A 19,967-nucleotide genomic window follows, 5' to 3' on the forward strand; every position below is an offset into this window, starting at 1 on the left:
CTTTGATTAAAAGGGAAGGGATTTCCCTTATTTCTGCAAGGGCCCTGAAATATTGCAAGACTAACACATGCAGTAACATGATTTTAACTGCTTTGCATGTACACTCCAATTGCAGGTACTGTCAAACAACCCTCATGCTTAAAACAAAGGAATGCAGGTACCCTAGTTTGATTTCCAGAGGCAAGTGAAGTTAAAGCATTCACATTTTAACTAAATTAAGCTCCATCTTCTTCCACAATCACTTAGCCCAGTATATTTTCTTCAACAGAAGTGTATGGTGTTAGTAGACTGGTTAATAGGGAAACTCAGAGTTTAAGTGGAGATTTTATTTTAGGGATTTTCATTGGGGTTAGACACAGCAAAAATTATTTTTTTATACTTTGATCAACAGAAGGAAAATAGATGATTTACTGACATGTTAGCAGTTTAGTAGGGTACTAAATCCCCTTTCTTTCCTCTATCAAGATTCCATCTTTAGCTTCTACTAAGTAAAAATGAATGGTGTCTATCTATAAAAACAGTCTTTAATAACTGCTTGCTCAACATCTTTCAAAAACTTTATACAGGTCAGGCAGGTTAGCAAGCTGCAAAATGTTGCCATCTTCTGCAAAGTGTTTAGGAGGTAAAAGATGAGTCCTAAAAGCTTTGTAAAGCACATGTTCCACTGTCCATTTCCATGTTGTTGAACCAGATTCAGATTCTTCGCTCTGAAATACAGGAAAACAAGGACAAACAAAATGAGGTTCTGTTTAACTAGAGGAGAGCATGCCTTAAAAACTTTACTATGTAAGACTACAGCAATTGTAAAATTCTGCTGGTATTAGAAAAGTTCATTCTATACAGTCAATTCTAAGCTCTGTAAAGTCACTTGAGAATGGGTGAGCTTAACTAATCCATTAGGCAGATACTTAGACACAATCAGGTTGTACTTGTAATTTACATGCATCCTTATTCTTCTACAGAAATACAGCATAGAATAGAATAGAATATAGCATGAAAAATACATTCCCAACTCAGAGGCCAAAGAGGCTTGTAATAATATTAAGTACACTGCAATGCCCAAATCTAAAAGGTTCCCTCAATACCTAAAATACTTCAGAAAATTTAAACCACATTCTTTCAGAATCTTGCCATACTGCTACTTGATTCAGTTCCCTGAAAGAGCTGGGATTAGAAGTCTACATCTAAAAGAGCGGAAGTATGTTGTTAGTTATCTGCTCACAGAAGTAGTTATGGTATGCTAGTACCTGAGAGTTTGTTGGATTGGATTCCTCTATTATATACTGCTTTCTGATGGAGTAGAACATGGCTAGTTCTTTACTCAGGCTTTCAAAACACTCCTTTTCTTCATCCCAGTTTACCTGTTAAAATAAAAAAAAAAGTAATTTTATAGAATCTGGGTAGCAGAGACTTAATAAAGGTATAGAATGAAAAAAGAGGGTAGGAATGCAGGCTTTTAAATCAAAATAGAGGCTTGGTCAGTCAGTAGTTATGAATACTAAGGCAAAGTATAACATAACTAATCAGTAACCACAGAACAGCATCTGGAACATGTAACAGTACATTTAAGCTGCACCAGAAACTGAAAAGGCAGGCTGGAATTGCCTAAAGTAAAAAAAGTAATTGTGCATTAATAAAATCCTTGAGAGAATATACCTCTGTGGCCAAGCGCAGGATAAACATAGGCAGTCCTTCCAGTGGTGGGACATAGTTGTCTATCAGAAGTGGTAACCCAGTAAGATTTCCTTCCTGCAAGGCAATACTGCTGAGTCAGTTAAAAAAAAAGAAAAAAGTTCTTTTTTGCAGTAAATGCACCAAAGCTCTTATGTATTTTAAGACTGATTCTTACCAAACTCAGTGAGCCTTACAAGTTTTTAAAGCCCTGTCAGCCAGGCAGACGCTGCATGAAGAAAGTTATTGGTGGTGTTTAATTTCACAAGGCATGAATTAAGCCATTCAGCTCAGGGAGTGGCTGAATTCAACCTTCTTCTCTAGCTTCAGGTTACACAGATACCACTTCCCAAGCAAATATCCAAATGAAGTGCCTGGGCTTGATGAAGCTGTTCACTTTTGTATAAAGTAAGGGATGCCTTAACCCACACAAAAAAAGACACATTGAGAGCACAGTGGTGCTGCAGCCCTGTCTGACTTGAGAGCTGGATAAGATGCACACCTTGTTGGTTAAGAGATCCGCATTCTAGTTATAGAAGCAATGACTGAATTATGGATTGCCCAGAGAGGCTGTGGAGTCTTCCTCATTGGAGATATTCAAGAACCATCTGGACACAATCCTATGCCATGTGCTCCAGGATGACCCTGTCTGAGCAAGGACCCACTGTGGTCCCTGCCAATCCAACCCATTCTGTGACTTGGTAACTAATTAAATAGAAATTTTGTGTACCACCCTTCTTAAAGGTAGCATAAGTCCTGAGCATTTTAAATGAAAGGGTTATGCCACCTAAAACCTACTGGAACTAGTTCTTAGTGATGGTAAGCACTGCAAGCAAACTACTGCAGTCATCTGTCACCAAAATGTAAAATTATGGAATCATTTAGGTTGGAAAAGACTTATAAGATCTAATCCAACCATAAACATAACGCTTCCAAGTCCACCATCCATTTACTATCAGAAGTAATAGCTGCAGTCACCTCATCAATTTCAAGAGAGAAATAATCTTTCAACATTTCAGTCTTTTTTTTCAAAAATTCCACAATGTACTCAGCAAGCCCTTCTTTTGGGCCATCTTCTTCTGTCCAGCCACTTTCAGGATCCTCTAAAGCAAGCATTGAAAGCTCATATAAAGGAGCTGGCTCCTGAAAATGAAGAAGGCAAAACTTTGGTTAATGATCAGCACACTCTATTGGAAAGCTGAAATTTCTTCCTTCACATACTAATTAATTGTAATGCACTATTTCTGGCCTGCAGAACTAACAGTTCTGTTTATCATAACCAGGATAAAAAGGTATGAATGTCTTTCTTCTTTTTCTGCCATCCACAATCCCACTGAGCACTGTGATATTTTACAGGATAAACACTGGCAATCAACACTGTATTTCTGCTGACTGTATATTCAAATTAATTATTTGTCCCAATGTAATGAGCAACAGCAAAACTTGGTGAAAAACTACAACTGACACTAATTACAAGCAGGCAGGATGACAATTTAAACAGTAGCACCTACAAAATTACTAAGTTTTCTACATTCTGTTCTTAATGAGAAACAAAACAATATTCCTGTAGTGGACAAAAGCAAACCTGACTGTGCAACCAAAACTATCCATTTGTCTGAAAGGACAGACATATTGTAAATACATTTAAAAAATAATTTCTATAGGATATAATGTAAAATTATACTTACAGACAACCTTAAGACTCCAAAGTTTGCAAAATCATAAATAAGTATCTGGTAGAAGAGTTCTTGGCTAAATTGAAGCACAAAAATTAATTATATGGACAAGATTGCCATATCTCCACATTACCATAATTAAGAGGGAAAAGAAGGCATCATCCTGGAAACACCAGATATCCATATCTAGTCCTATTAATAAAGATCTTACTTTAATTGAAGATTTTAGGGGTTCACCTGCATTATCTAGATATTTACAATTAAATTATTTCTTGGTTTCTGACATCATCAGCCACACTAGTGAAGAAAGGTTACATACTCAAGTATCCAATCACTATGAATTTATTCCCTGAAAATTTCTATTTCAACTTCTTTACTCCTTTACTGCACTGTAAGAAATGCAAAGGAACTGGGAAATTAATAGAGATATCTATCTCAAGTCTTTTCTCTGACTTGTTAGAAAATTTATGCAGCTGGGCCTGTAAGGCTGCACAGGCAAAATTACAATTTCGTGTTACAATCCTGTCCCACAGATACTTTTAACCCAACTGGTTACAATGTTTTCCAGGACTTTTCTGAGGCCTCTACTTTATACAAAGTGCTGTAGATGATCCTGCAGCGAATCATGATGATGATCATAGGTTATCTAGATCATCATGAAGCAAGAAAAAGTCTTTCCCTTCCCACTGTCTGTGAGCACACAATACAGTAGGTGGCATTTTAATGACACTGATTCCCTGCAACTTCTCCCAAGTGTGCCAGACTTGTTTCCACTGTTCTCAATGGACTGCTTGATCTTTACTCTCATGACATTTCACACAGGCAAACAAGAGAACAATGTTCTTTTCCCTGTCATTGCCTTCCTTCTTCTAATTAGCTTCACAATTGGTACTTATTTCAGCTGCCAACAGGTGTAACCACTCTTTTACCTGAGTTTTGTTGTATTGAGAAGGTACAGTTTTGTCTGGTACTGGGCCAGAGCCCACTGAGGACTGACACAGCCAACAAATGAGTGCTCATGTAGCATCTCCTGGAGTTCTGAAACAACAGAGAGGTAGGAAAAAAAAAAGAATGTAATTTCATAGTTGCAACCCTGCCCTCATTTATGTAGTTGAGTGGTTTGTGTCTTTTTAGCATGAAAGTCTCAGATTACTGTTCAGTCACTCTTACACCTCTGCTTCTTATATCCTGGTATGACCAATTATTCACAAGTTTCAAAATATTAATAATTTTTATGCATACTCACACTATTAAAGTGTAAGGGAGAAGAGTTATTTAACATTTAAACTACAAATGCAAATTAGAAAAAAGAAATAAAGTTCCTGTGTTTGAATAGCCTTCCAAAATTAATTTCCAGCCACAGGAGACTGGTGAGAAGCACATACATACTTCAAAAACTGCAGGTGTAAACCAGTTTTGCAACACAATCTAGGTATTATCAAACTAAATTCTAGAGGTGTGGTAGAATAGGTCCATAATTTTTTTTCATAATTTCTTTTTATTTCTCTAACAAAATAACTTAAAAAAAATATATGTATGAGTGAGAAGATTGGGAAAAGTACAAGAAGTCAGATTTCATAAAAGAGTTCATTTTAGACATTCCACAAAAAAAAAATTCACTAGTTGCCATCCTTGGGAGAAGCTTTATTACAGATGTTTGGCACTGCAGTCACAGCATGTACAAAGCACTATGCTAATTTCACTAATGCCACTGCTATGTTTTCTAAAGGAATGTAACAGACTGAGAAAAGATTTCTCTCTTTCCAAAGTCTCTTTTAGGTATTTCTTACCTGTGTGTGATGTGAAGATGATACACAACCTCAGGCAGCTTCACAAGTTTTATTGTGAATTTTGAGGCATTTTTGGCTATTTTAAGGGTCTGGGACAACTCTTTGGTTTCAATACTTAAACAGTGACAGTCAAATATGGAATGACTGGGTCAGAATTACCAGTCTTCTGCAAAATGTTTACTGAAGCATAAATAAAGTAAAAGTTCATGCTTTCTAAACTTTAAGATTCCTATAAATTTATAGAAAAGTTACTTATTACAGATGTCTGTGTGGAGCATCCCCAATTCTTACAACCAGAAAAATCAAAATAAATCCAACAAAACCCCTGGAATGTAAGGGGTTTAGAGATATGAATAATAAGGGTATGAGTCAGTGTAAGCTGCCTTCAGAGGCAATTGAGTTAAGAGGAAAACACCCTAGAGAGATTCACAAACCTTTTACCTTTGTCTAAAACAACTCTTAACAAAAAAGAGAGTATTTCATAACTCTCACCATTTAAGTGGGACAGATACAATAAAAATGAAAAGCAAAAGCTTTTGTTAAAAACTTGCTTAGCAGCACAGTATATGCTTCTGGGCCTTTTTAAATACCTTTTCCCACTTTGAACAGTCATATTTAGTGGTGGAATAACAGTAATTTTGAGAAACAAGTCATGCTTACTTGCATGTGCTTGGTTACTAATTTCCTCCTGGAGAGTCAACACACTGGTCAAGTTGATAATTCTTCTTCTAGGGGTGCAGGCAGCAGTCATGTCCTTTCTGGTGTCATCTTTCTCCAATTCTACATCCATGTCTTCCCGTGGTCTTTTCCTACAATACCAAAACAAAAGGAATTACATTCAATTCTTCTATCACTTAAGCCAAACACAGCAACAGATGAGATGCTCAATTCACATGCTGTATGCTAACACAGGAAATGCAGACAGTTTCCCAGAAAGACAGTTTTATTTTGCTTCTGAGGAATAATTTGTTAGGAAAGGATAATTCAGAATTTTAAGAGAATTCGTGACACTAATACCAATTATGTTAGGCAGCTGTTGCTTAAGCACCAAGCAAATTTGGCTCTAAAGAACACATCAAAAATGTTCCTATTTCTAACAATTTTCTTTTCCATACCCCTTTTTCTGTAATACTGGGAAGAGAGAATCAGATTCCCTCAGAAGATTTTGGCCTCTTGTAACAGCTTCTGCAGCAGCTATAAAAAATTTATAGCACTTTAGCCTTTGCTAGGGAAATGCCTGTCAAATTCAGTGATATAGTTTCTATCCCTCACAAAAGGGAGGCTTCCAGAAAGAGACAGACCAGTATGATCTTCCTAAACTAATGCCATTATTTACACTGCTTCCTGCCTTTCAGTATGCATAGAAACACTATTCCAGTCACAAAATTTATCACAAGTTACGTAATTCACAGTCCAGATTAGGTTTAATTTCTCAATAAAACGTCATGAAGTTATTCTTGATAATTTTTCCCTCCTGGAAAAGCAGAAGCCCAAAGAGATCAGAAAAATCCATAGTTTCAGGGCTATGCCATGAAATAAATAGGTAGCCTTGCTCCAGTTCAGGAAAGGTGGGGCTTACCGAGAAGGCACAGGAGACAAGTGTCCACTCTCGCTCGGCCCCCCAGGCTGCACTGCATCCTCCTGAACATCAACCATTTCAACCACGTCACTGACTTCTTCCATTTCAGCATCCTGGGGTCTGCCTGCACCCTCTGGAGGTGCTGCATTAACCTCTGCTGTCACTTCAGTGGTGCCTGCACTCAGGGGGTTGTTCACTGGCTGAAGAAAAGCATCCAATTTCTGCTCTCGGGAATCAGTGCGGACCATCTGATGTGCATAAACTTTATCACTGCTTCCCTTGGTGACCACTGAAGAGTTTGCTGCTGATTTTACAACCTCATTGGAAGAGCAGTCAGCCCCTGGAAGCAATGTCTTCATTCAGACATGAGAAGAGATTGAACAAGAAGAAAAAAAGAATCAGAAAGATTAGTCACACTTCTCATAGTATCTTACTGCTCAGAGGCAAATTTGAAACCCCCAGCAACACAGTGTCAACTGCTTAAAAGGCCACCAGCTTTGCACTTGCTATCCACATGGAGTGAATGTCGTCATCTTGGCAGTTAAAATCAATAGATACCATTCCTGACTCAAAAAATCTTTAAGGTAAAAAAAATCACAAGGAAATTAGTTTGTATAAAAATTACAGTAATTCTTATGCTATGCTTCACTTAAAGAGAGAGTAGAGTATCTTCCTGACTTTTTTTTCTGGTAAGATTAAATCCAAAATGTTACCAAATACACAAAACAGTTTCTTCAATCACATCTTCTTCACATAAACCAGGACAGAATAAAAAAAAAAAATTACCACATGTGAAGGCTAATATAAAATTAAGACAACTAATCAGGTATTTGACAGAAATGTACTTAAAATGTTCTCATACTTTTTTTCCTCTCTTTTGCCATATTGTTAACACTGGTATATTAAAGTAACTTGAAACAAGAGCAAAAATCTAAAGGTACCAGTACAATACTGATAAGTGCCATATCTGCAAAGATTTTACTATTGAACAGAGTAAATTATCCCTGATCATTAAAATAATGCAGAACTGCCATCACTCTAAAGATATTCTCACCTGAGTGAAGTACATCCTTGAGGAATTAGAGCCCAATAACTTGCTCTCTACATGTTGTTGCACACGCTCCAGAATACTGTCTTCATGAAGAAAATGGACCTCGTGTTTTGTAGGATGCACATTCACATCTACATTCTGAGGGGCTATTTCCAGGCTGCAAAATATTTTAAAAGAAGTTAATCTAAAATATCCCATGGATGGTAGAGAAATCAAAAATTGGTTCACATTTGTCAGGCTTGGGGATGTTATTCCATACAAATAAGTCAAAATGATCATGAAACCTGCTGAAGTTGTATTACGGTCAGACTTGTTTAGAGAATTAAAACATAATCCAAAATCACTCACCAAAATGAGCTTACATTGGTAAGCTTAAATCAACCTCTCCATTGTACAACTACAAAAACCCACTTTTAGAAATATCTTTTACTTGCAGTGTCTCATGAATTAATAGGAAAAGACTTCAGCTGAAATTACAGATACTCACTACTGCTAAAAATAAGGCCTGTCTTCTTAGGATTTTCTTAATGTTATTTAATTATCTCCTGCCTGGAGATTAATTACCTCAGTGCAATGCTTAACACTATCATGAGGAACAGAAATGTCCTTCTAAACCTACTCACCCTAGTTCTATCCTACAGGAAGTATTAAAAAGCTACTTCTTCCTATTACTTTACCTTAAGTATAGGAATGGGTGCGTGCTTTTTGGCAAATAAGCAGCGTACACAGTTTCTATGGCTTTGCGCATAGCGGCTGACTCTACCAACCGATCTGAAACACAGAACACAGCGCTGTTTCCAAAGAGCCACAACACCCTGCACAGTGCCCAGCTCCTCCTTCTGACAAGCATCTTCACTCTTTGTGCCTTCAAAGGGAATCTGTTATACCCATTTTCCCCCAGGACCTATTTATTCTTCATATAAACCCAGGAATAGACAGTGTTTTTCTCAACATGTTTTACACTTAGAGGAATTTTTTCCCACAAATACTGAAATAACCACGCTACCTTTCATTATTTCATACAGTCAACCCATGCCAGTGTTGCTACAGAAAAGAGATCAATCTGTGTAAGCTGGCAGGACACAGCCATAACCTCGATAGACCAAAGTTTCTTTAGGTCCAGTTTTAGCTGTTTTCCACTAAATACAACACCAAGTGTGATGCACATTAAAAATTGAAAAACACTTTAAGATTTACAATTAACTGTAATATTTATTCTTAAAAATGTTTTTAAGAATGCTTATGCACTTTGTAGGTCTTCATAAAGTTTTGTTCTTCTGATTATGTAAGCAACATATGACTGTACAAAATGCTGCCTTTTTTTTAAACTTACGGTTTATGAAGAGTAAAAATATACATTTCTTCACAGAGTAGTTTGCATTCGTGATGTAACCTTTCATTTTAAAGGCCAGATTTGCATCTTCACAGCCCACTTCTATGAGTTCCCTATTAAGTTTGACAGAAACACAAACAAAAAATTAATTCTTCTGTTGATTTAAATTTTGAACAGTACTCACAAGCAATGATATTCTGTTTTGCCAGTTGGCAGGGTCAGCACAAATGATACAGGCACCAACTTTAAGGGATGAGCGTAATTAACTACAGTTCAAAACAGCAAAGACTTACAAAAGGATAATATAAGTAATGCACCTAATCATTACTATAGAAGATTAAGAAGATACACACCAGTTACCCTAACACTTTACCATCATCCAGATACACATATCAACTAAGGAGCCCTGGCCACAGAAAAGGACTGGAGAATCACTCCTGGTAACTGGGAAATCCTACACAGTGTGTCTTCACAGGGTGTCTTCACCACACACAGGTGAAGACTCCACCTTTGCTGGGAAAGGGTCCAGCTTTTATATTGTTGAATAAAAAAGCTCACATAATTCTAATGCAGAAACATCTGTTTTCATTCTCCTCTTGGATTCCACCCAAAGCCTGGCCAGGGCTCAAGGAGGAGCCAAGGGAGTTGGCTTTCACCATATACCTCCAAACAATGTCATATGTCTGATTTCACGGCGTTGTCCATCCTCTAAATATGGAAAGATAAATATGTTCTTATCACACTACATATTTTTCTAATGATCATGCATATTTTGCTAATGAGCAGAGACAAATATCATATAACATATGGTTGGAAGGTTCATCTAAAGGTCAACTTTGGCTTAGGGCCTATTACTCAAGTCTCACTACTCCATATACTGATACATCTTCTGTCACAGTTAATGAAAACATTCGAATTATTTGAGGGACATGGTAATTATTTAACCTAAACTGCATAATTTCATCTTCTTAAGTGTAAACTGGTAATGTTGTGTGGTTGGAATCTGTAAAATTACCTCCATTATCTTTTTAATACTGTAACATATCACAATGTCCAAAGCATTATAATCTATTGATAATTCCAATATACATTTCATTGTTTAAGTCATTGACAGTGATTGACAAGAACACTTCAAAATTGTCTGCAGCCAAGGAAGAACAAACGCTTTTTTTTTTGGACTACTTTGTCCACTATTATCAGTCTAATATGTCTTGGTGGTCTGTTAAGAAGTCATTAAAATGTAAAAACTCTCTTGCTCATGCACATAGATCCTAATGTTAACTGTTTTCGTAACAGTTTTAATAATTTTAATAATTCATTAGTCAAGGAAAATCCACTTCAGCACTTTGTGAGCACAGCTCTCTAGGAAGGCATTATGCCAACTTCTAAAGTTAACACAGAACAGACTTAAGGGCTACTTATTTCCAATTTAACCTCAATATATATATACCAAGTGTCATTTTTATTTGTGTTCAGTTTTTAACACCATCTTGAACTGGGTAATAAAAACTTTTATTGTTTGAAAAGAAATTATCAAAACATTTACTTTGAAATTGACAATTTGTCCTGAACCATAAAAAGGAAAAATGAGCTACTATCCATATCAACCTACTATCATTATCAAATGAGCTACTATCCATAGTAGAAAAAAATAAATGCACATCAAAGAAATACATGTAACGCTACAAACCTCATTACTTCGCAGCCTTTTTTATTTTGCTGTGCTTCCTAAACTGTTTTCATGAATTAGAAGTTACATTCATTAAATGTGAATCTTGACTTCAGTCAGTGACAGAACAGAATCAGTGACACCCAGCTGTTCATGGGACAAATACATACAATGGATTCTTCACAGCTGAAAGTCTCATAAAGAGAATTTTTCCTAAAATGGCAGATACATCTTCAAAAGATGATCCTTTGGGTTTTTTTATTTTTCTATCTGATTTACACAGCTTCAACTAATGTAGCTTTTGTCAAAATAAGAAACCATAATATTTCAGAAAAAAAAAAATGAGTAGCTTCAAAATTTATCAGGTAGCATATAGTAAGAACAGGTAAGATTTTCATGGTACAGGAAGAGGCCAGGAACTTGTAGAGAACACAGGTTCAGCTTGCTGTTTTTACATGAGCACAGAAAGTTACAAGCAGATGGCTCCTTTTCAGTGCATTAAAGGAATAACTTTGTAACTTTCCCCTTCCCTTTGGTGCACAATAAAAAAGACACATTCTGAAGAGAAGGATTACAGCACTCCCTCTTCTCTGACATTAACCATGAAGGAAGGAAGAAAGGTTATCATAAACCCATGGTCTTTAAAGAGAAAAGGAAGGGTGATTCACTGGAAAGCCTCACATCAAAAGGAAATTTGACATCAGTGTACCTGCTAACAGCATTTCCAAAGATGGCCCTGATGTTGTCCACTGTTGAGGCATTGGATAAGGTTCTAACATCTGACACAGTGTCACCTTGCTAAAGAGAGCAGAAATGAGTATCAATCAATTCACCTTCCTGCAGGAAGTTTTAGAAATACTTTAAATTAAACAATAACATTTCTAAAACAACTACAGGGAACGACATAACATCATTAAATTGTCTTGTATTATTTACTTATTTATGCTCAAAAAAGCAATGGATGGTAAATGGCCCATGTTTACAAGATCAGCTAGAGCACATCAGACCCACTGAGGCTAGTAACTCCACCCTGGAAAGTGAGGAACACTTTATTTACTGAACTCAGTTCAGTAAACAATTACCAAGAATGGCACAGAACAATGATAATCTACCCCAGCCTCTTTCATACAGCACTTAGTAACCAGGCTCTCCAGAGAAGCTGAAACAACACATAAAGCGAAACCAAATACACCACTGACCACACAGAATCCTCCAAACTCCTGACAAATATATTTTTGTCTTGTTTACTTCTAACTGATGTGCTTTCTATCCAAACTGCACCAACATACCCTTCAACATTTCATTATAAAGGAAGGCTCTCTGTGCTGATCCTGTTGCAAAAAACACAGTGCAAATTTTCTGGCATTTCAGATATACACATTATGTATATATATACACAGGCATGCAGTGAAGTTACAAAAATTTTATCTACACACCTTTTTAACTGAAAAGCTGATGCCTGAGTTATGGATGGCATACCTGAAAAACAGATAAAAGTAAGTCTGCAGTATGTGGAACAAAAGGTAATTGTTTCCTTTGATTGTTGAAAAGCAGCTAATAATGGGGGCAAGCAATTTCACTTCCTGTTAGACAGTAGTGCAATTTGAGCCAAGCTGAGCTTTTGCAGACTGAACAGCTTAAAAAAAAAAAGTGTGTCCTATTTAGAACTTGTCTGTAACCACAGGAAATTCAAGGATCAGCTTCCACAGACCTATTTTTTCAGTTTCACTGTACATGTTTTAACTTAAAAAACCCATCAAAACATCCTCAGTATAACAGAATCAAGTCTCAACTACTATGGAAAAGCATCTGAATAATGGCTGGCCCACCCTTCTAACTTCCCCTACCCAGACAGTTCAGCTATCTGTGATCCCACAGCTGAGATCTGATACACTACAGCTGTGTAATCTTGGCTCAAAATTCTAGGGAAATTACTGCACTGTGAGAAAAAACACACCATAGAACCTTGCAAGATGAGAAAGAAGTCTGCAAGAAAATGCAGACTAAGATTAGACTGCTGTGACTGTGGACTCAAAAATTTATATATAAAATTTATAGAGGGGAAGAAAAACCCCCAAAGAAGGGAAAAAAAAAACCCCAAGAGGGAAAAAAAACCCGAAAATTAAGTAATAGAAAAGTCCTAATGAAAAAGAACAACCAATGAGCTGGAGGACTGTAACTCAGCAAGACTTCACATCACCCTGTTTGACAGAACATCAGGATCTGACCCTCCATCTCCTGGCTGAAGTCTGCCTGAGCCAGTAGAGACTCTTGAATAGTTCATTTAGGGAATAGGCTAAACCTTGGTATACAGTCTTGCTTCTCTCTGCTACCTTTTGTGTCTTCTGAAAGCATAAAGCAGTTCTTTTGCTTAAATTGTGCAGATCCTGCTTGCAAGACCTCTGCACGCTATGGAAGACTACAGCAGTGGCAAAAGAGCAACCAAGGGGCCCAGGAAGGGAACATCCAATAGCTAAAATGATATTATTCCTTTTTGGGGGTGTGAAGTTGCCATTCAGCTTTTCTGTATTCAGCCAAATCTCAATGCTCCTGTGCAGTTTTTACATTAATTCTATTCAGCCCAGGTACTTTTAAAGTTCACTCATTCAAGTCCATCACCATTTCTTTGCTGGAATTCTTACAAATAATTAATGGCTATAGACAGAATACACTACTTCCTATCTGGATTTTTCACATCAAATTGGACAGGCTGTTATCTGACACTGCACACTAATAAATAGTGCAAAAAAACCGTAACAAAATGACCACCACCAACAACAAAATTACACCAAACAAACAACTGCCAGTCTCTCTGAAGAACCCCAGTACTCCCCATGGCAGTATATAAAATTGAGAGTCCCCTATTTTAGTTTACCTGCTAACAACTTCTAGTATTTTTGCATATTCTTCATTTGGATTTTTTAAAGCCTTCCTTCTTGTATTTACATTGTAAAAAAGATCTTCAACCTACAGAGAAAAAGTTCACAATTAAAGACAATTTTTAAAAATCTCTCTTACTACAGAATTAATTGAAATCCATCCTGTTAATTATGATTTTATATATAAATTTTCCTAGAATAATTTGGTTTATGAAAAATCAACTTTCAGTGTATTCCTTAACTCCCTAGGTTCACCTAACAAACTGCAGCTTCAAAGATGATACTGTTATGTACCTCACAATGTAATTGGTGCAAGGGGAACAGAAAAGGAACAAGAGGGAACAGGCACAAAAACCTACTGTGATCTGAGTTCCTTGGTTTCCAGCACATGGCTTCGGAGGGGCTTTGATTTTTCCATCACTGTAAGTAGCTCTAGGAAGAAAATAAAAAGTTGTCAGTCATCAAGATTTACAGAAGGGCAGACATGGACAGATGAACACAAAAGAAATCCCATCATTGTCACACTCCTCCCAGCAAAGAATTTGGAGACACTGAGAATTAGCTTCCTCCACCTTTCTGCTAGAGTAAAGCTGTCTTCATTTATTGTAAGAGCCAGAGGGGAAGTGGGGGAAAGGCAATAATAGCAAAGGAAAGGAGGCAGATCATGGCATATGCATTTTGAAATTGTATTACTGAGACTTTTCCTCCAAAGGCAGGATTACTGCATTTTTTTCTTTCTTTAATAGCTAGACACAGCCTAATAATTATTCCACAAGATTTTACACTCCAATTATGCTTGACTTTTGTCAAAGATCTGTTTTCTTTGACACTAACAGGATTTTAAGCATAAGAGATTTGTGACCCATGTAGGTCTTTCAGCTAACAAAGTTATAGAGATGCATAAATTCAAAGGATAGACTTTTTTCTTTCCCTCTAATATACCCTGAATGTTTAATGCAAGAAAGACCACAGTCACACAATCTTTTGAAAAACCAAGATTTGGAACATCTCTTTTTTCCAATCCCTTTTCTTACAGGTAGTTAAGAAATTAATGGAAAAGGTTGTAATTTAGATTAAGTTTTCAAAAGAATATCCAAAACTCTTTTTGGATAGGATAAAGCACCTATCATCATAAAGATATGATAACAAACTAAGCTGTAAGTTCATGTGCTGAGACTTGTGAAATTTGCTAGACATGACGCCTGTAATATAAATGCAACTTTTTATTCTGAAATGGAGAAAAAGACAAATGTTTAACCTACATTAGCTCCGGAAATAAAAGTTCTTTCAAGATTTTCTGCCACCCCACCCCACCTCCACCAATTTTAAAATACGTTATTAAGCTAAAGCTTACCTTTACAATTTGAAAAAAATACATTTTCTCACATTCCAAGTCTTTTTAATACCTGCCCTTACCAAGCCCTCCTCCATAACAGGAGCTCTGAATTTGATACATCTGTTTGTTATTGCATGCAGCAGAAGTCACCAGGGTAATAGGCAGCATACCTGAATGCACACTTTGCATCAGCTGTTTTAGTTGTTACTGTAACATGGGCAACATGACTGATGCTAGCCAAGGCCTAGGAAAAGAGAAAGCATCTTTGTAAACCTTGCTCTGCACAATGATGAGGCATGTCCACATTTTAAACACCATCACTAAATTTCAATATACCACTAGCAAGTAATAAATAAAAATCCTTACAATGAAATTGCATATCAGTAGAGCTTAAACCAATTTTAGTATCTATAATACTAAACTTCCAGTCATTTTATCCAGGAGATTGTTCTGGCTTCCCTAATATTTTGTTATCTCTGATGATGCAACTGGTTAACCATACTAAAAGAAATTTGCAAAATTATTACAGTTGTGCCTTTTTCTTTTTCATGTTAACTAGAAAGCACCTGGAAGATTTTAGCTGCTACTCTCTCACTCCTGCCCAAGTTCTTCTATTGACTGTATGTAATATTACAATGTTAGGTGACAGTGGCTTTCCTGGAAAACTCAATGGATATGTCTACACAGATGAAACCAGCCTCAGGATCAGAAACCACTGACTATGGAGATGATTATGTTGAAAGTGTGTGAGAAGAGGACCCAAGCAGTCTACTCTCTGGAGCATGTGAGCATCTATGTATCTGAGATATATATCTTGTTCATCCAGAGGGAAAAGCTAAACTCATCCTTGACTGTTCTTCCAGAGTTTAGATACAGTCTGTGAGAGTATGAGGAACCAGTATATCTGAGGGATCAGAGATACCAACCTTGTCTAACAACAAAAACAAAGGAAGACCACTGTACATTTTGCACATTTAGTTTTAAGTGTAGTATTCAGACAAATGTCTGACATCAAAGATTCACCTCCCACTCAAATCCTCCACTGTCTTTTACCTGTAGGTTCATGAACCATCATTTGAGAAGACAGGCTTTTTTTCAATTTAAAAAAAAATCTTATTCCAGAAAGCAAAAAGAATCCACCTAATCTTGAAGACACTGAAATGTATTTTGAACTATATTCACATAGCAGACTCTCTCAGGAAACAGAAGCTTCTGTAAAGAGTATTAGGAATGTGATACTATGTAGAACCCCCTAAACAGAATAACAGCAATGAATAGTTTCAAAACCTTGATGAAGAGCTTACCTCACCCCTAAAACCATATGTAGAAATGCTAGCCAAGTCTTCAAATTTTTGCAGTTTACTCGTAGTAAATCTCTCACATACGATGTCAAGATCTTCTTTCTATGTGAAAGGGACAAGCAATAGTCACTTTCTGAGTTTTTTCAAGATCAGAAACACTTACAAATTGAAATAATTTTTAAAGGGTAGTATCAAACAGCAGTATACACCTGCCAACTTTGTTTACTTACTCTGATACCACAGCCGTTATCTTGAACCTGGATGAATTTCAGACCACCTTCTTTAACTACTACCTGGATACTCGTAGACTTAGCATCCAAACTGCAGAAACCAAGAGACCAAGAAAGCAATTTCAATCCCAGAGTTCTGTTTAATATCTTTATTCATGACCTGGAAGAGGGGATTGAGCGTAGCCTTATTCAGTTTGCGGATGACACCAAGTTGAGCAGAAGCACTGATCTGCTGGAGGGTAGGAAGGCTCTGCAGAGGGACCTGGACAGGCCAGATTGATGGGTTGAGGCCAATGGTTTGAGGGTCAGCAAGATGAAGTGCCAGAGCCTGCCCTTGGGTGACAACAACCCCATGCAGTGCTACAGGCTTAGGGAAGAGTGGCTGCAAAGCTGCCATGTGGAAAAGGACCTGGGGGTGCTGCTCTAACAGCTGTCTGAACATGAGCCAGCGTGTGCCCAGGTGGCCAAAAGGCCAGTGGCATCCTGGCCTGTGTCAGCAATAGTGTGGACAGCAGGAGCAGGGCAGTGATTGTCTCCCTGTACTTGGCACTGGTGAAGCCATACCTCAAATCCAGTGTTCAGTTTTGGGCCTCTCCCTACAAGAGAGACATTGAGGGGCTGGAGCATGTCCAGAGAAGGATGATGGAGCTGGGGAAGGGTCTGGAGCACAAGGCTGATAAGAAGCTGAGGGAGCTGGGGGCGTTTAGCCTGGAGAAAAGGAGGCTCAAGGGGGACCTTACTGCTCTTACCTCCCTGAAAGGAGGTTGTACCACGGTGGGGGTTGGCCTCTGCTCCCAAGGAACAAGTGATGGGTAAAGAGGAAATGGCCTCGACTTGTGCCAGGAGAGGTTTTGATTGCATATTAGGATACATATCTTCGCAGATATGTACCTCTATCTATGGTCAAGCATAGAAAAGGCTGCCCAAGGAAGTGTTTGAGTCGCTGACCCTGGAGGTATTTAAATACCTAGAGATGTGGTGCTTAGGGACATTGCTTAGCGGTAGATTTGGAGTGGTGGGTTAATGGTTGGACTTGACGATCTTGGAGATCTTTTCCAATCTAAATAATTCTATGAATCGTTAACCCGGCAGCGGAAGCAGACAATTCATAAGTTTCTCAAACAACAACAAAACAAGCCGGAACACAAACGCAGACAGAAACGCGGCTTTCCAAGCGGTGCTGCCTCCCGTATGGGCGGACGGAGGCACCGCCCCTCCTCGGCACTCGGGCTCCCGCTCGGCCCTGGCTGTCCGCCGGGACCGGGACGCAGGGCCGGGACGCGGTGCCAGCCCCGGCAGAGCCCCCCCGCCCCACGCAGCGCGGCCGGGCTGCGGGAGGGGCGGTCCCCGCGTTACCAGTTCTCGATCATCTCCTTGATGGCGTTGGCCGGCCTCTGGATGACCTCGCCGGCGGCGATGCGGTTCACCACGGCCTCATCCAGCCGCCGGATGACGCCGGCCATTGGCGCCGCCAGGCCAGGAGCCGCGCTCGCCCCACCGAGGCCGGGCGGGAAGCGGGGCGGGAGGCGGGGCTCGCCGGCGCGGAGGGGCGCGCCCCCTGGCGGAGGGAGGCCGCGCTGAGGGAGGGGAGGGGAGGGGAGGCCGGGCTGGGCCAGACCCGCCGGGGCCGCGGTCCGCAGGGGGCTCCGGGTGTGTCCGACCCGGGCGTTCCGGGGCACAGCGGGTTGTGCCTGAGCCAGCAGGGCGCCTGCGGCCTAGAAACCAGTGGGGGTTACATACCAGCAATGTACCCCAGTGATATCCCCAGCAGGTCGAGGGAGGTGACCCTGCCCCTCTACTCAGCCCTGGTGAGGGCACGTCGGGAGTGCTGTGTCCAGTTCTGGGCTCCTCAGTACAAGGACACATGGAGCTCCTGGAGCAGGTCCAGCAGAGGGCAACAAGGTTGACTGAGCATCTCTCTTACGAGGACAGGCTGAAGAAGCTGAGCCTGTTCAGCCTTGAGATTAAATGACTGAGATTGGACCGTATTAATGTGTATTAATATCTAAAGGATGGGTGCGAAGGAGATGGAGCCAGGTCCCTCTTGGTGGAGCCAAGCAACAGGATGAGAAAGGCAATAGGCAGAAACTAATGCACAGGAAGTGATGCACAACTGAATATGTGGAAGAACTTCTTTACTGTGTGGGTGACCAAGCACTGGAACAGATTGCCCACAGAGGTATGAAAAACGCTAATCACTTGTTTTTAAATTTTTAAAAGTTTAATAGTAATAAAATGGTTATAAAAATATTGATACAATTAGAGTAATAATAACTTGGACAAATTGAATTAGGACAATATGAGACAATAGGGACAAAGAGTTACGGACATCCAGGTACCTTTTTCTGGGCAGCACAAGCCCGAAAAAGGACACCTGTTAACAAAGGATTAATTCTTAAAAACGATAGCCTGTTGCATATTCATACACTTCATACATGATGCATAAATTTTATTCAAATACAGGATTCTGTCTGGTCATTGTCAACTTCTTCCTCTGAATCCTAACAGCGCCTTCGAGAAGGGAAGAAGTTAATTTCTTCTGATAAGAGGGCAATAAATTCTTTTTCTCTGAAAGATTTAGGTCTCTTGTGGCTGCTATCTCACTGTGAGTCCTTTCTTTAAAAAAAGTAACCTACATAGTATAGTTTCTATTTTAACATTTTTCATAACTTAAAACTATATTTAACACACTACTTAAGAGAATTAATACAGCATTACTTTCTAACACAACACATATAATATTCATTTTAATATTTGCAAAAAGCTAATCATAAAATATGCGTTTTTCACAAAGGATATTGTGGAAGTCTCCCTCACTGGGGATATCCCGGAACCATCTGGATGCAATCCTGTGCCATGTGCTCCAGGGTGTCCATTCCTGAGCAGGGAGGTTGGATCCAATGACCCAGCATGCTCACTTCCAACCTGACCTACTCTGTGATTCTGTGAACTGCTGTGAGCACTGTGGCATCCCTCAAGGCTGAGCTCCATGTGACTGCCACTACATGTCTCCAATCACAGGATGCTTTCCAGGGTGTTCCTATATCCATTGTAATATATGTCTCTGCAATCGCAGTACATGTTGTTACTCAGTAATTACTCAAAAATATAAAGCAGATCCTTACTTGTGCAACAGCTAAAACTTGGCAGCAACTTCCAAGCTTTGGGGTCTCTTGAGGTTTGGAGACATTTGTTGAGCAGAGCTCTTGCTTTGTCTGCCAGTGCAAATAAAAAGGGTGGTTAAGTATTGGAATGGACTGCCAGGGAGGTGGTGGAGTCAACATTCCTGGTGGTATTCAAGAAACTACTGGTTGTGGCACTGGGTGCCATGGTCTAGTTGACAAGGTGGTGATCAGTCAAAGGCTGAATTAGATGATCTCAAAGGTCTTTTCAGCTCTGAATGATTCTGTGATTCTGTACAACCTCATGCATTGTTCTGGGACTTGTGGTTG

At 39.0% G+C, this 19,967-nt stretch overlaps 1 protein-coding gene across 2 annotated transcripts; it reads right to left on the minus strand.

The window, feature by feature from the left end:
• Positions 1–305: 305 nt before the first annotated feature.
• On the minus strand, positions 306–18,081 carry MLH1 (mutL homolog 1). 2 transcript variants are annotated; one of them, XM_071429665.1, is made up of 19 exons: positions 17,872–18,081; positions 16,516–16,606; positions 16,289–16,387; positions 15,155–15,228; positions 14,008–14,080; positions 13,645–13,736; positions 12,206–12,248; positions 11,479–11,567; positions 9,101–9,213; positions 8,445–8,538; positions 7,771–7,924; positions 6,717–7,069; positions 5,798–5,946; positions 4,277–4,385; positions 3,360–3,423; positions 2,650–2,814; positions 1,657–1,749; positions 1,248–1,361; positions 306–707 (listed from the first exon to the last, which is right to left on the minus strand). In XM_071429665.1, exons 1-19 carry the CDS (start codon positions 17,976–17,978, stop codon positions 540–542), a joined length of 2,244 nt encoding a protein of 747 aa, XP_071285766.1. In that variant the 5' UTR covers positions 17,979–18,081; the 3' UTR covers positions 306–539. The 2 variants fall into 2 exon arrangements, with proteins under 2 accessions (XP_071285766.1, XP_071285767.1); XM_071429666.1 differs by lacking the exons at positions 8,445–8,538; positions 12,206–12,248; positions 13,645–13,736; ... (3 more) ...; positions 16,516–16,606; positions 17,872–18,081.
• Positions 18,082–19,967: the final 1,886 nt, after the last annotated feature.

The sequence above is a fragment of the Agelaius tricolor genome, unplaced genomic scaffold (genome assembly GCF_023055355.1).
Source record: "Agelaius tricolor isolate 1412-34295 unplaced genomic scaffold, bAgeTri1.0.p SCAF_6, whole genome shotgun sequence".
Taxonomy (NCBI): Eukaryota; Metazoa; Chordata; class Aves; order Passeriformes; family Icteridae; genus Agelaius; species Agelaius tricolor.